General features: G+C 38.5%; 1 protein-coding gene across 1 annotated transcript in view; it reads right to left on the reverse strand.

Annotated features, from left to right (window-relative positions):
• The window catches only part of SLIT3 (slit guidance ligand 3), a 551,973-nt gene that overhangs the window by 487,688 nt on the left and 50,251 nt on the right, over positions 1-14,034 (reverse strand). Inside the window, exon 3 of the mRNA XM_019740962.2 lies at positions 12,808-12,879. Coding sequence (XP_019596521.2) covers positions 12,808-12,879 — 72 coding nt within the window. The remainder of the gene's footprint in view (positions 1-12,807; positions 12,880-14,034) is intronic.

Below are 14,034 nucleotides of genomic sequence, written 5' to 3' on the forward strand. Positions count from 1 at the left end.
TTCAGTTTTCTTTCTCTGTGAAAAGGACACATGATGATTTTTAAAACTACATTTAAAGTATTTTTTTTTAATCAGAAAATGGTCAAAGGAGAAAAGGAGACATGTGTTGAGCGTTCACAGGCCCACTCCTCAGATTCAACAACTATTTTCATTTCGCTCTGTTTTATTTATTTTTTATGGAATCATTTGAAAGTAAATTATAGACATAAAGAGACTTGATCATTAGATACTTCAGCGTGCATCTCAAAAAGTGAGGAGATTTTTCTCACACAACTAGAGTACCATTATCACATTTAGCAAAATTAATAATTCCCTAACACCCTCTGACACCCAGTCCACTTTCAGATGTCTCCATTTACGTATCCCAAAATGTTATTTTATACGTTCATTTCTTCAAACCAGGCTTTAATTAAGAGCCATGAATTGAATTTGGTTGTTATATCTATCTCTAAAGTCTTCTAAAATAAATTATGTTTTGAAGTGCAACATATATACAGAAAAAAGTACCAATCAAAATGGTAGGGCTTGAAGCATTCTTCACCCAGGGAATAGATCCACAAACCTCTACCCATATCTAGAAACAGATGACAACACATTGCAAAAATCCCTCAATGCCCCGTTCCATTTACAATCTCCCAATGATAAAGACTACCCTGACTTTTAATATAATTAGTTTTGCCTGTTTTGAAGATTATGTAAATGGATTCGGGTAATATATATTCTTTTATGTCTGGCTTTTGTCACTCATTCTGTTTCTGAGCTTTATCATGTTGTTACATGTAGCAGTTTTTTATGCTGCTGTTTTCATTTGCAATCTATTTTTTCTCATGTTGATGAGCATTCTGCTTGTTTCCAGTTTGGGGCTATTACAAATAGTGCTGCTATGAACATTCTGTGCAATCTTTTTGTGGGGTGTATATCCAGGAACAGAACTGCTGGGTCACAGGATATGTGTATATTCAGCTCCAGTGGACACTGCCGAAGTGTTTTCCAGAGTAATTGTATCAATTAGTCCACAGCAGTCTAGGACAAATGTAGTTTGTTTCATATTATCTTCAACATATTGTAAATTTTAACCATTCTGATGGGTATGTGGTATATGTGCGAAGTTTGACTTTATATTTCTCTGAAGACTATTGACACAGTGAGTATCTTTTCATATAATCATTGGTCATTTGGATGTTCTCTTGTATAAAGTGTCTGTTCAAAACTCTTACCCATTTTTCAACAGGGTCATTTGTCTTTTTCTTATTGATTTGTGAGAGTTCTTTATATATTCTCAATGTAAGCCTTTGTCAATTGCATGCACTGCCAATATCTTCATCCACTCTGACATGTTTTTTTCACTTATTCGATGTTTTTTGATGAATGAAAGTTATTTATTTTAATGTAGTCCAAGTTATCTACTTTTTCCTTTAAATTTAGTTCCTTCTGTATCCTGTTTAAGAATTATCAACTACCTTCAAACCATGAAGATATTTTATGTTATTTTCTGATAGTGCTGTTCTATCTCTCATGTGTACATATACAATCCACTTGTAACTGATGGTAAGAGGTAGAGGGCAAGATAGTTTGTTTTCCAAATGCACACCAGTTTATCACAATTCCAAGCTGCTTCATGGTACCACCTTTGTTACACATCACGTGTACTTTACATCGGGGTCTCCAAGATGATCTTGGCTCTTCTTAACCTTCTGCATTTCCATATAAACTTTAGAATCACCTTAATTTCTATAAAAACCTATTCGCATTTTTTTTTTTTAGGATTTCACTAAATCTCTATATCAGTTTGGAGAGAACTGACATCTTTGAGATAATGAGTTGTCCAATCCATGAACATAATATTTCTCTCTATGTATCTGAGTCATCTGTCATTTCTCCCAGTAATGTTTGTTTTTTTGTGTTAAGATTTTGCACATGTTTCACTAGCTATATTCCTGGGAAGCTGATATTTTTTGGTGTTATTGTAAACATCATTTTTAAAAATGTCCTAATTATGTGTCACTGGTATATAGAAGTTATCCTGATTTGTTGGTATATTGATCTAGTGTCCAGTGACATTGGGAATTAACTTAGGAATCCTGATAATTTATATGTAGATTATTTTGTATTTTCTATGTACTCAATACTGGCATCTGCAAATAATGACATAATTCTTCTATTCCAATCCTTATATCTATTATTTCCACTCCCTCCTTCTCTGCCTCCCTTCTTTTATCATTGCCAGGACCAGGATTTCTAATACAATAGTGAACAGAAGTCACGATGACAGGCATCTTGCAGGAGAAACAGTTCAATATCTCACCATTAACTATGACGTTTCTTTTAGGTTTTATGCAAAGGAGTTCCATTTTATTCTCATTATTTTAAATGCTCTTAAATCATGACTTAGTGTTGTATTTTATCAAGTACTTTTTTCTTCATCTATGGAGAGGAATGACTTTTCTTATTTACTGTCAATAGGATGAATAAATTACATTATTATTTTTGAAATAACAGAAGTTTATTTCTCGTTCATGTAAGAGCCAGATGCACGTCAGCAGGGACCAAGAATCGTTTCCTTTTGTGTTTCGACATCCTTTAGGTTCTCGGAGAGCTGTCTGTTTAGCCAGCGTAGGGAGAGAGCAAGCACGGAGGATTGCGGACAGCACAGCCCTTCTCTCACCGGATGCTAACACCGAGTCACAGGTCCCCACCTAAAGTCCAGGGAGTTCTGAGGTTCACTCCGTCTGTCCTCAGGCCACTGTCTCTCCACTTGTTGGGCTGTATGAAACTTGTTCTCTGGTGGATTCCTCAGCATGAGCTCCATGGGCGCCCTGATGGCTGAGTCCCTGAATTTCGTAACAGTCAGCTGTCATTACACTTTACATGTATGGCTCTAGTTCACATTTTATAAAACCTCTGCTTCACGGTTTATTTCCTTAAGAAGTTATTCAATCGTATTCTGGCTTTGGTGTCAAAAGTACACTGGAAATCTGATTTTCTTTCCATTATAAGTGTCTCAGTGAAGAATGTGTAAGGATTATTCTTTTTCCTTTAAGACCCAATAGTTTTATTAGACTATGTTTTGGTATTAAATCTTCAGGGTCTATTTTTCTAGGCATTCAGTGTCCTTTCAAAATGTACCTTCACATTATCTTTTATTTCAGGAGTTTTTAAATTACTATTCGTTGTGTTTTGTTCCATTGCTTTAGTTTTCTTCCTCAGACATTCATATTGTAAATCTTAGAACTTCTTTGACTGACTTCTGTATCTTTCACTTTCTCTTAAATCTTTTTTACCTCTATATTAATATATAGATTTTTAAAATATTCTCTTTGCCATTTTCCATTTCTCTTAACGCATTATCCATTACATTTATTTGCTCCCGAATTCCAGCTAGATTAGTATGTATTATGTATATTTCATATAAAAACAGTAACATTTGTTTTGCTCATGAATCTGTAACTCAAGCAGGGTTTGGCATAGTCAGCTTTTTTTTTTTTTTTTTAATATAAATGTTTTGTATTAGAATAGATTGAGATTTACATACAAGTTGGGAAGATAGTTTGAGTGATCTCATGTGCCCTGTTATTTCCATCTTACACTAGTGCAGTACATCTGACACCGTGAACCAATACGGACATGTTATCATTAACTAAAGTCAATGCTTTATTCCCTCATTATATAAATATATATAGATTCCCCCCTCCCCCCCACCCTGTTCTGGGATACCATCCAGGATGCCCTATTTATTATACATTTTGTTGTCACATCTCCTTATGCTCCTTTTGGCTGTGACACTTCTTGACATTCCTTGTTTTAGATGACCTAGACAGTATTGAGGAAGACTATTCAGATGGTTTCAGAATGCCCCTTGGTGGGGACTTCGCTGATGTTTTCTCATTAGACTGTGGTTATGGGTTTTCGAGATGAATATCATAGATGTAAACTTTTTACATCTGTGTGTCATAGTTACTGTTCCCCGCCCCTGTTTCATACAGTACTTGTGAAAGATCATTATGTGAAGCCCGCATTTTAGGAGTAAGGAGTTATACTCTACCCCCTTGAGGGCAGAAAATCTGTGTAAGTTACTTAGAATTCTTCTGCATGGGAGATTTCTCCTCTCCCTATTTATTTACTTATTCAATTATTTATTTATATCAGTATGGACTCATGGATATTTATTTTATACCTTGGCAATAATCTAATTTATTTATTTTGTTGCTCAAATTGCTCTAGATTTGGCCATTAAAGTTCTTTCAGTTTGCTCCTAAGTCCTTTGATATACCCTAATAAGTGTAGGTTGTTTGGGGGTTTTTTTGTTTGTTTGTTTTTGTTTTTTTTTTTACTTCCTCTCTGACACAACACATCTCATGCCGCAGCCCTAGAATCAGCCCATTCTCCGAGATGCCTTAGTTGCTTTTTACTGGAGAATGGCATTAGAAACTACAGTTGGGCACTGGGCATGCTCATTGTCACTGCCTCTAGGGCCTCCTGCTGACACAACAAGGGATGTTTGCTTATATACAAATCTGTGTATATTCGCATGTCAATAAATGTATGAATGTATATCCATCCATCTGGATTAAGGGAAGCATCTATATTAGGTTAGACATTCGTTCATACTGACGTCCCCAACTCTAATCCATTACCAGATGGATCCCTATAGCTATCTCCACTGCTTGTCCGTACCCACCATTTTACTAGTGAGAAACCAGTCCCCACCATCTATCATCCATTGTTCAATCGCAATGTACATATATGGTGATTTCAGAATTGTTAACCTGTCAGCCTGTGGTAAACAATGTACCAATTAGAGTACAGTACTTAGTGCTGTTCCCTTTGCCTTTTAGTCTTACAGACTCCATTCAGTTCCAAATTGACCTTTTCCCCCATCACCTTCAATGAGGTTGACTCATACGAGGTCTGATCAAACAATATGGTGAATGTTTAAAAAAAATTACAGTAAAAGACGCAGTGCCATTAATTCCCCTCAAAACACTCTCCCTCACTTCGAACACACTTATCCCATTGTTCTTGCCACTTTCTGAAGCAGTTCTGGAAGTCCTGTTTCATGAGTGTCTTTAGTTGTGCTGTCGTGGCTACTTCGATGTCCTGAGTCATTTTGACTTTGGGGAACAGCCAGAAATCGCACGGTGCCAAATCCAGTGAAAAAGGTGGATGAGGACACACTGTAATGTTTTTATTTGACAGAAACTGCCATACACCAGAACGGATGTGTGACACGGAGCATTGTCATGATGGAGGATGATTTATGGCACACTTTAAAACACACCTTCTCTCAACCACAGCTCACACCTGACTGACTGCACCAAACAAGTTGAAACTTGTCACACACTGTTACTAAGGTCAACGTGCTACTTCCCATATTGAAGATCCCTGCCTTTCTGCTGGACGGCACTCGGCAGCAGCATTCAGCATTTTTTCTGATCACAACAGAAAAGCTCTATGTCACACACTGCCTCTGATATATGGCAATTTCTGTCAAATAAAAACATTATGGGATCTGGTATACCATGTGACTTCTGGCTGGCTCTTCCCCAAAGTCAAAATGACCATGAGAGGTAAACGTTTTGAATCGATTCAGGACACCGAGGCAGCCACGACAGTGCAACTAAAGACACAAAAGAGGACTTCCAGAACTGCTTCAGAAAGTGGCAAGAACGATGGGATAAGTGTGTTCGAAGCGAGGAAGAGCATTTTGAGGGGGATTAATGGCAATGTGTTCTTTACTGTAATAAATTTTCATTTTTAATTTAAACATTCACCATATTGTTTGATCACACCTCATACAGTCATCACAGTCTGCATTCCACTTGGGGATCCTCCAATTTCCAAAAGATTTTAAATATTGTTATGTATTAAGTTTCACCCTTTGTGCCGTAAAATGCTTTGGGTTCTGACAAATGCACGTGTCCACCATTTCAGCCTCCGACAGCAAGGTCTCACCATCCTGAGCCCCTCCTTCCTCGTGCTTCACCTATTCAACATTCACCCCATCTTCCCGGAATCCCTAGCAACCAAACACTGATCTGGATTGCATAAAACTCTGTTAAGATATGTAAGAAACTGCCAAACTGTCTTCCAAAGGGGCTGAAACATTTTGCATTTTTGCATTATTGAAGAACAATAAATGAAAGTTCCTGATACTCTGCCTCCTCACCAGCAATTAGTAATGTCAGTTTTCAGTATTTTCTCCATTCTAATACATGTGCAGTGGTATCTCATTTTGCTTAATTTGCATTACCATAATGAAAAACTATGTTGAGAATTCTTTCATATGCTTATTTGCTATCTATTTATCTTCTTTGGTGCAGTGTCTGTTCTAATCTGTTGCCCATTTCTTTTTTTTGGGGGGGGGCAAACGTGGTTTGTTTTCTTACTGTTGAGATTTGAAAATTCTTTGCATATTTTGTATACAAGTCCTTTACCAGCTATGTGTTTTGCAAACATTTTCTTCTAGTCTGTGGCTTGTCTTTTCATTTTCCTAACAGTGCCCTTTGCAAAGCAGAAGTTTTTAATTTTAATAAAGTTCAACTTATTACTATTTTTTTCTTTCATGGTTCATGCTTTTGGTGTTATAACAAAAAAATATATCCCCAAACCCAAGGTCATGTAGATTTCTGTTATATCTTCTTCTAGAAATGTTATAGTTTTACATTTTAAATGTAGGACTACAATACACTTTAGAATTTATTTTGTGTAAGAAGGTTTGTGTTTAGGTTCATTTTTTTACACATGAACATCAAATTGTTCTGGCATCATTTGTTGAAAAGACTATTCATTCTCCATTGAATAGTCTTTGTACCTGTTAAAAATCAGTCGACTATATTTGAATGGGTCCATTTCTGGACTCTCCATTCTGTTCCATTAATTTATATGTCTATTTTTCACCAGTACCATGCTATCTTGATCACTGTAGCTTTATAGTAAGGCTGAGATTGGAAAGTACAATTTTTCCAAGTTTGTTCTTCTTCAGGATATTGGCAGTATTTATTTTGAAATGACTTCTTTTATTTCTAAATTCTTTTTTTTTATTTCTTCACTCCTTTCAAATCCTACTTTTTTCTAATCATCTAATAACTGAGTTTTTAAATTTAGATGTATGTTGTTCTTTTATACTTTATATGATCTTAAATTTGTGTAGCTTGTTTTGAACTAAGCTATAATAGTTTTCATTGGTTTTATTAGTACCTTTTTCTCATTGTTTCAATGGAGGTTATTATGTTTCTTATTTAAATTTTTTCTTATAAAAAAAACTTTGTATGAGCTTCAATCATAATCCTTTGGTTGTTTATTTCTTAAATGAAAGAAATTCCCTCTAGTTTTATGAGGGAGGGGTGGGAAGTGATAACTTTTTTACTTTCAAGAGTCTAGAGCTCATTCTTGGTTTTTCTTGCAAACTAATGAAACACAGGGCCTTGTATTTTCTAAGATACGATTCTTCTGGTGATTTCTAACACTTTCATCAAGAAGTTCTCTTTTCATTTCTACTATTTTGCCTGTTCTGATCAACTATTCCCAGAAGTTTCTTATCAATGCTAGGCCTTTCTTTGAAAAAGAGCCTTGTTTTTGTTCGTTTGAAGAGTTTATAGGGCCAAAAATACTCCAAATAAGTCATTATCACATATGGTTCCTTTGTACTTTCCATAAATTGGATCTAATCAAACTCCCTTCCGATTTGGCAGCTTTTCTCAGATTGGCCACTCTATTTTCTTTCCAGTGAATGCATATTGGTAATTTAAATGATATCCTTTTCTCAGGGTCTTAAGAATTTCAGTGACCTTCCCTCTGCTTTCTCTGACACAGATGAGATAACACAAAAGTCTTGTAACCATAAGTTGTTTTCCCCCAACACCTTAAAGAGGCAGGGATTTACTGGGATACTTTGTCCACTAGTTTTATTGTAGATGTTGTTTGTGTGTCTTTGGTTTTGCTATCCTAGTTGCTCAGCATGTGTTTATTTGGGAGAGGAGACTTTCAAATATTAAACCAACTTTGCCTTCCTTAAATAAACCAAATTTGGTTGTAATATATCCCTTTTATGTATCACCAAATTCATTTTGCTACTATTTAGTTAGGATTTGTAAAGATATTCATGAAATACATTGGTTCATATTTTTACTTGAAATTCTCTTGGTGGGTTTTGCTATAAAGGTAATGTTGTCCAAATGACAAATATCCATTCTTTTTGGAGAATGAGTTTTATGTTAAATTGATATTTATTTCTTAAAAGTTAGGTAGAATTTACTGGTGAAGCCATCTGAACCTAGATGTTGTTGGTGAAATGTTTTAATTAAAGATTTCATTTCTTTAATAGGCAAAGGACTATACAGACTTTCCATCCCTTGTCTCAGTTATGAATTTCACCTAATCTTTAACATTATTAAAATAAAGTTGTTCAAAATCTGCTCTTACCATTTTAATCTTTGTAAAATCCATAGTTATGTCCCCCTTTTATCCTTTGTATTGGTAATTTAACCTTCTGCCTTTTTGTTTTCTGATCAGTTTTGCCAGTATTAATAATATTATTAATTGTCTCAACAATGAAAGTTTGGCTTTTTAGAGTTTTTTTAATATAAATGTGCGTGTGTGTGTATTTATTTATTTATATTTCATATACTTCTGCTCTTACTGATTTCCTTTCTTCTACTTTGTTCTTTCTCTAGCTTGCTATGATGAATACTTTCATCAAGAATTTAGCCTTTCTTCTTTTTAAATATATACCATACATAATATATATCATAAATTGAGTAATATAGCTTCAAGGCTATACATCTTCCTCTGACCATGGCTTTGGCTGCAATCCACACATATTGTGTGTTTACTAAGATCAGAAAAATATATAGTTTAATTTCCTCTATGATATGTTCTCTGAGAGTTATTTAGAAGTATATTACTTAATTTCCTAATATTTTGGAATTTTTAATTTATCCTTTTCTTATGACTTCTTGAATATTTCTGTTGTGGTCAGAGGAAATAATCCATATGTTTTAAATCCTTTGATATTTGTTGACACCTGATTTCTAGACCAGTACTTGATAAACATTCCATACATATACTTGAAAAGAATGTTTATTCTACAGTTGTATGCTTTTGTCAAAATTTGCTTTATGTATGTTTTTACTCCTTTATCATTATGAAATATTCCTTTTTATCTCCAACAATGTTTCTTGTTTTAAAGTCTATTTTATCTATTATCAATAAAGCCACACTGACCTTTATGTGTGACATCTTACATGACACTGTCTTTTTGAAGAGACCAGGGCAGTTATCTTATATAACGTCCCACCTACAGGATTTGTTTCCTCTTAAGTTTGATTTCACTTGTTTCTCTATCCTGTTCACTTTCTGGAAACCAGAAGTGACATCTAGCTAAATTAGATTTAGGGTAAACATATTTAACAACAACACTTCATGGGCAATATTTTGAATTTTATATTTTGTCATGTCAGGGACATGATAATTCTAATCTTATAATATTGTTGTATGGATTAGATGAGAGGCATAAGTCAAGTGCCTAAGGTACTGTCTGACACATAATAGGTAAATATAACACTAGCGTTTCTCAACCTACGCACTATTAACATTTTGGACTAGATAATTCTTTACTGTGGGTGTTGTCCTGTGCATTGTAGGATGTTTGGCAACATTCCTGACCTCTACCCATTACATGGCAGTGCATCCTCCAGTTGTGACAACTGAAAATATCTTCAGATATTTTCAAGTATGCTCTAGGGGAAAAAATTGGTCCCACTTCAGAAACACTGGCATAAGACAAAACCCTAATTATTTAATGAATATTCCACAAGCAGTTACTATCATGCCTTATGTAAGGCTTTGAGATTAAGAGCTAAATGGAACATGATTGCTGATCTCCACACATTCATCATTTGGGGAAAGACATCAGGCAAACAAGGAATTAAAATGTGGTGTGATTAAGTGCTGTGACAACGACAGACATGTGCTATGACAGGAGGGACAACCCCCTCGGTCTCGAGCAGGGATCTTTTCATGGAGAAATAGAGAAATCTGAGTTCAGACCTGCAGGTCAGAATTCCCCGCCTTTTCTCATTGAGGCTCAAGAGATCAAAGCAATAATGATTGTTCTGAAGAAAAATAAACAGTCCAGAAATGAATTATCACGACCTATATAATTTCCAGCCTGTATTTCAGAATATGACCAAAAAAGATTAATCTACTACCAAATACAGAGACACACATAAGGTAAGTCAGGAGTGAGAGCTAGAGATGGAACGATCAGCCATCTACTTCTTTAGTTGTTAACAGCAAATATATTGTATTTTCCCATTTTATAGCTCTCAGTCTGTTTGGGGACAGACTGAATAACTAAAACCAGATTAACGCTAGTCAGGATGTCTGTCACACACTCTCCCTCTCGCTGACACTTAAAGACCTTAAAGTCTGAAAGTGCCTACCCAGCTGTGCATACTAGTCAGCTGCCTATACTTCCATTCTTCTTCCTAACCGAGCACTTCTTCAGCTTGCTCACAATATTAACTCAGAGACTGGTTAGTTGTTTACTAAGCCTGTTTCCTCTAGTTCCTGGGCATATCACTCGACCACCTTTCCCAGTCTCCCCAGCAGTTTCCTGTGCCTGAGTTCTAGCCCAAGGTATGTACGAGGGGGAGCAACCTGTACCCTTTCCAGGTCTCGTCCTTGAAAACACTCCATGTGCAATCCTTCATGCGATTTTCCCTTCCACTGGCTTGATGCAGACAAAGACTGGTACCTTGGAAGGCCAGATGTAAGGACGACAGGGCTAAGGATTGGAGAAAACCCTGGTCCTTGAGTCTCCTTGCAGGAGAGAGGCCCAGCAACCAGGATTGCCCTTCCTGGGTTTGATATGAATAAGAAGTGACTTCCACAGGGTTAAGCCATGAGATTTGAGGGTTTATCTAGTACAGCAGCTAGCCTTATCCCACTAATAAGCTAAAGGAGAGAAATAGCCAGGTTTACCCTGCACGTGTAATACCCTTAGTCCCCCGACATGCGTGGTATTTCAGCCATGTTCACCAACTCAAAGAAAAGTGCCTTTGCCAGAACATTTCCCTGATATTCCCTAGAGTTACATGGGCATGTGAGAGGCTATTTGCAGGGCCATTGCTAAAGATCACACTTCATCTAACGTCTGCAGCACAGAAGTATGAAAGGGTGTGGGCTTTGATGTCAGACAGACGTGGCTTTGAATCTTGGCCCCCCCCCTGACAATTCTTTGGCTTCATCTCCCTGGGCCTCTATTTCTTCATCTGCAAAATGAGGGTAATAACACCTCACAGGAATTTTGTGGGGATAAAATAACAGCATATAAAATACTGGCACAGTTCCTCGCATGTCGAAGGTACTGCACTAGTTCCCTCCCAACAACCATGAAATTAATGAATTGGAAATTTATTTACTCTTCTAATCAGAAGATTAAGTAAGAGGTGGCCTTTTCACGAAGAACTGTGTATTTATTCTTCCATAGAAAGGTTGCCTATTGCAAATGAAGGAACCAGGTCCAACAAATACTTGTATTTTTTTCCTTGGTCTAAGTAAGGAGCAGAATTTAAGATTTAAGAAACTTAAAAACAAAAGCATAAAAAGAAGCAACATTCATTATTTGTATAACTATTTTCCCTTATAAGAAAAGGTCATATTTTCAAACCAACAAGAGTAGAACATATGCTGATCTTTGACCCAGCAGGAGAGCAATAAATGAGACAGTTCACACAACAGAAAGAAGAATAGAGGATTTTGCTGGGTTCCACTCCTTTCCATTCCCATGTTGCCTCAGACGATCACGGGCTGACAAGTTGGTGGCAGGCGCCCCACCTTACCCACGCTCATCTCTGTAGGTGAGATCTGACAACAGGTCAAATGGAACGACCTTCTAGGTAATGTGTGGAGCAGGGAGCTGTTGCAGCCCCCCAGTGCCTGAGAGCAGAGGAAGGAGGCTGAAATGTCAGGCCAACCAGGACGTGGAGGCAAGCATGGAAGAGAGCCGCCCACCAGCATGACTAAGTGCTCTTGGGGACAATCCCCGCTCAGAGGGCAGAAAGCAAATATCCAGATGTTATGAGCTGCCAGATGTGATTAACTGAAGAAAGGTGAAGCTGCCCACTTAACCATCTGAGCAGCCTCCCTCATCAAAGTGACCTAAGAGTTTTCTGCTGAAGCATTAATCAACAAAACAAATGGGGACCCCATCCATCTCCCATCCTGCTCCTTTTCCTCTCTCCCTCTGATACAGTCAGAACAGCGGCCTATTTTTAACCCACTGGCAATGTATTCTCTCGTGGAAACGTGTGGGCTTCTTGACACAGGCCGATGCTCGTTCAGAGGAGATACATGCTCTCTGAAGGCTTCGCCCACTGTGTCCTTCCTCTCCCATGAGAATGGGGCAGAGGGGGCGCAGGGAGGAGGTGAGGGCCTGAGGAGGGTGGCGCCCTCTGACGCCGGTTTCCATAACAGGAACTGACTGCGGGCCTCTTTCCGCGAAAGGGAAGGCTGAGGTTTGAGCCAGAAGTAGCCCCACACACAGATACCAAGAGCGAGCTCAAGGCTGGGAAGAAGAAAAACCAACCCCAGATGCCAATTCTAGCATCTTTTTTTTTTTTTAAAGTGCTTATATGAATCTTTGTGCTTCTGTAACATGAATCTAATGTGCTTTAAATATAATAGCAAACATTTTATTAAACATTGGAGACTTTTTTTTTTTTTTTTTAGCAAGGTCACAATGAAGCCAATTTGCGAAAAGCTAAATAAATCAGACTTCCAGAAAGGTGGCTGTGCTGTACTTACAATCGCTCCAGCTGCTTCAGATCCTGGAAGGCGCCCCTCTCGATGACGCTGATCTGGTTGTCTTCCAGATGCCTAGAAGCAGAGACAGTGGTCAAGGACAGCAGGGGCCCAGGATGCGCACGCTAGACTCCCAGCCATGCAGGTGCGGTCACTCAGGCCCCATGACCCTCGCGTGCTCCCCACAACCCTCCACAAGATCAGTACAGTGGGATGAGAAAACACACATCCCAGCTTGGTGTCACGGTAACCAGGGTTTCGCCGCCTGCACACTTCTACCTGGCAGATTGGTTTCCATGCCTCTATTTTAAGAATGTTCTCAGCAAATGTCCCCCCAAGCACTGCAGGATGTTTCACAGAAAAGGAAGAGGTAAAAGCTGCTTCTTATAAAAACCACACATATAATGAGCATCTCTTCCCTTGGAGTTCCCTCCCTCAGGGATTCAAAATTACTTCCTTGAAAAGGGCCTGCTCTGCTCACTCTGTCTCTGGGTCGCCTCGTAGAAAGGGTGGAGCTATTGTTGGACAACTGCCTGTGACGAAGAAAAACCAGCCTGGTGCCAGCAACTCTGCTACCCGGGGCCTGGCTGTTCCCAACATGAGGCTGATGGTCACAGAAGTTGGGGCTCCCGGGTCACGGGCTCTGCTGACCTCCAAAGTCTTCCACGCAGGTGTTTAAAAACCGAAAGAGTCTGCTTAAATGAATTGGGTTCCTGCATGTGGCATAATCCTAAGACTTGAGCAGACAGTGAGACATCTGTTTCCCTGACTTTGAAAAAAAAAAAAAAGTGGCAACTTAAACTGGATTAGCTGGACGTTGGGAAGGGAAGCAATGAAACTGCGTAGTTTCCATCGGGGGCTGCCCCTGGGGGCTGAATGGGACTTAGGGTGGATGTCATTCTGACTGAAGGATGCTTCTTTGGAGGGTGCAGTTTAGGAAGGGCCGAGGGTTGCTGTGGATTAGGCAGGAAGAGAGGCTCCCTGACGCACCTGAAGGCAAGGCCGAAGGAAGGCAAAGGAGCCTCGAGGAGGCTTAGCTCTCTGTTCAGAAGGAGTCCTTCCATGACAGCCCTCCAGCTCTGACACATTCCAGAACCCCCTGCACTTCTTAGGCTTAACACTCGGGCCACTGTTATTTTCAAGTCTAGCTCCCCAAGATGCCTAAGGACCAGGAAGGGAAGACCTTCCATTCGTCTTCATCTTCCCAGGCCTAGCAAGTCATCAGCACAC

This window comes from Rhinolophus sinicus, linkage group LG10, assembly GCF_036562045.2.
Source record: "Rhinolophus sinicus isolate RSC01 linkage group LG10, ASM3656204v1, whole genome shotgun sequence".
Taxonomy (NCBI): domain Eukaryota; kingdom Metazoa; phylum Chordata; class Mammalia; order Chiroptera; family Rhinolophidae; genus Rhinolophus; species Rhinolophus sinicus.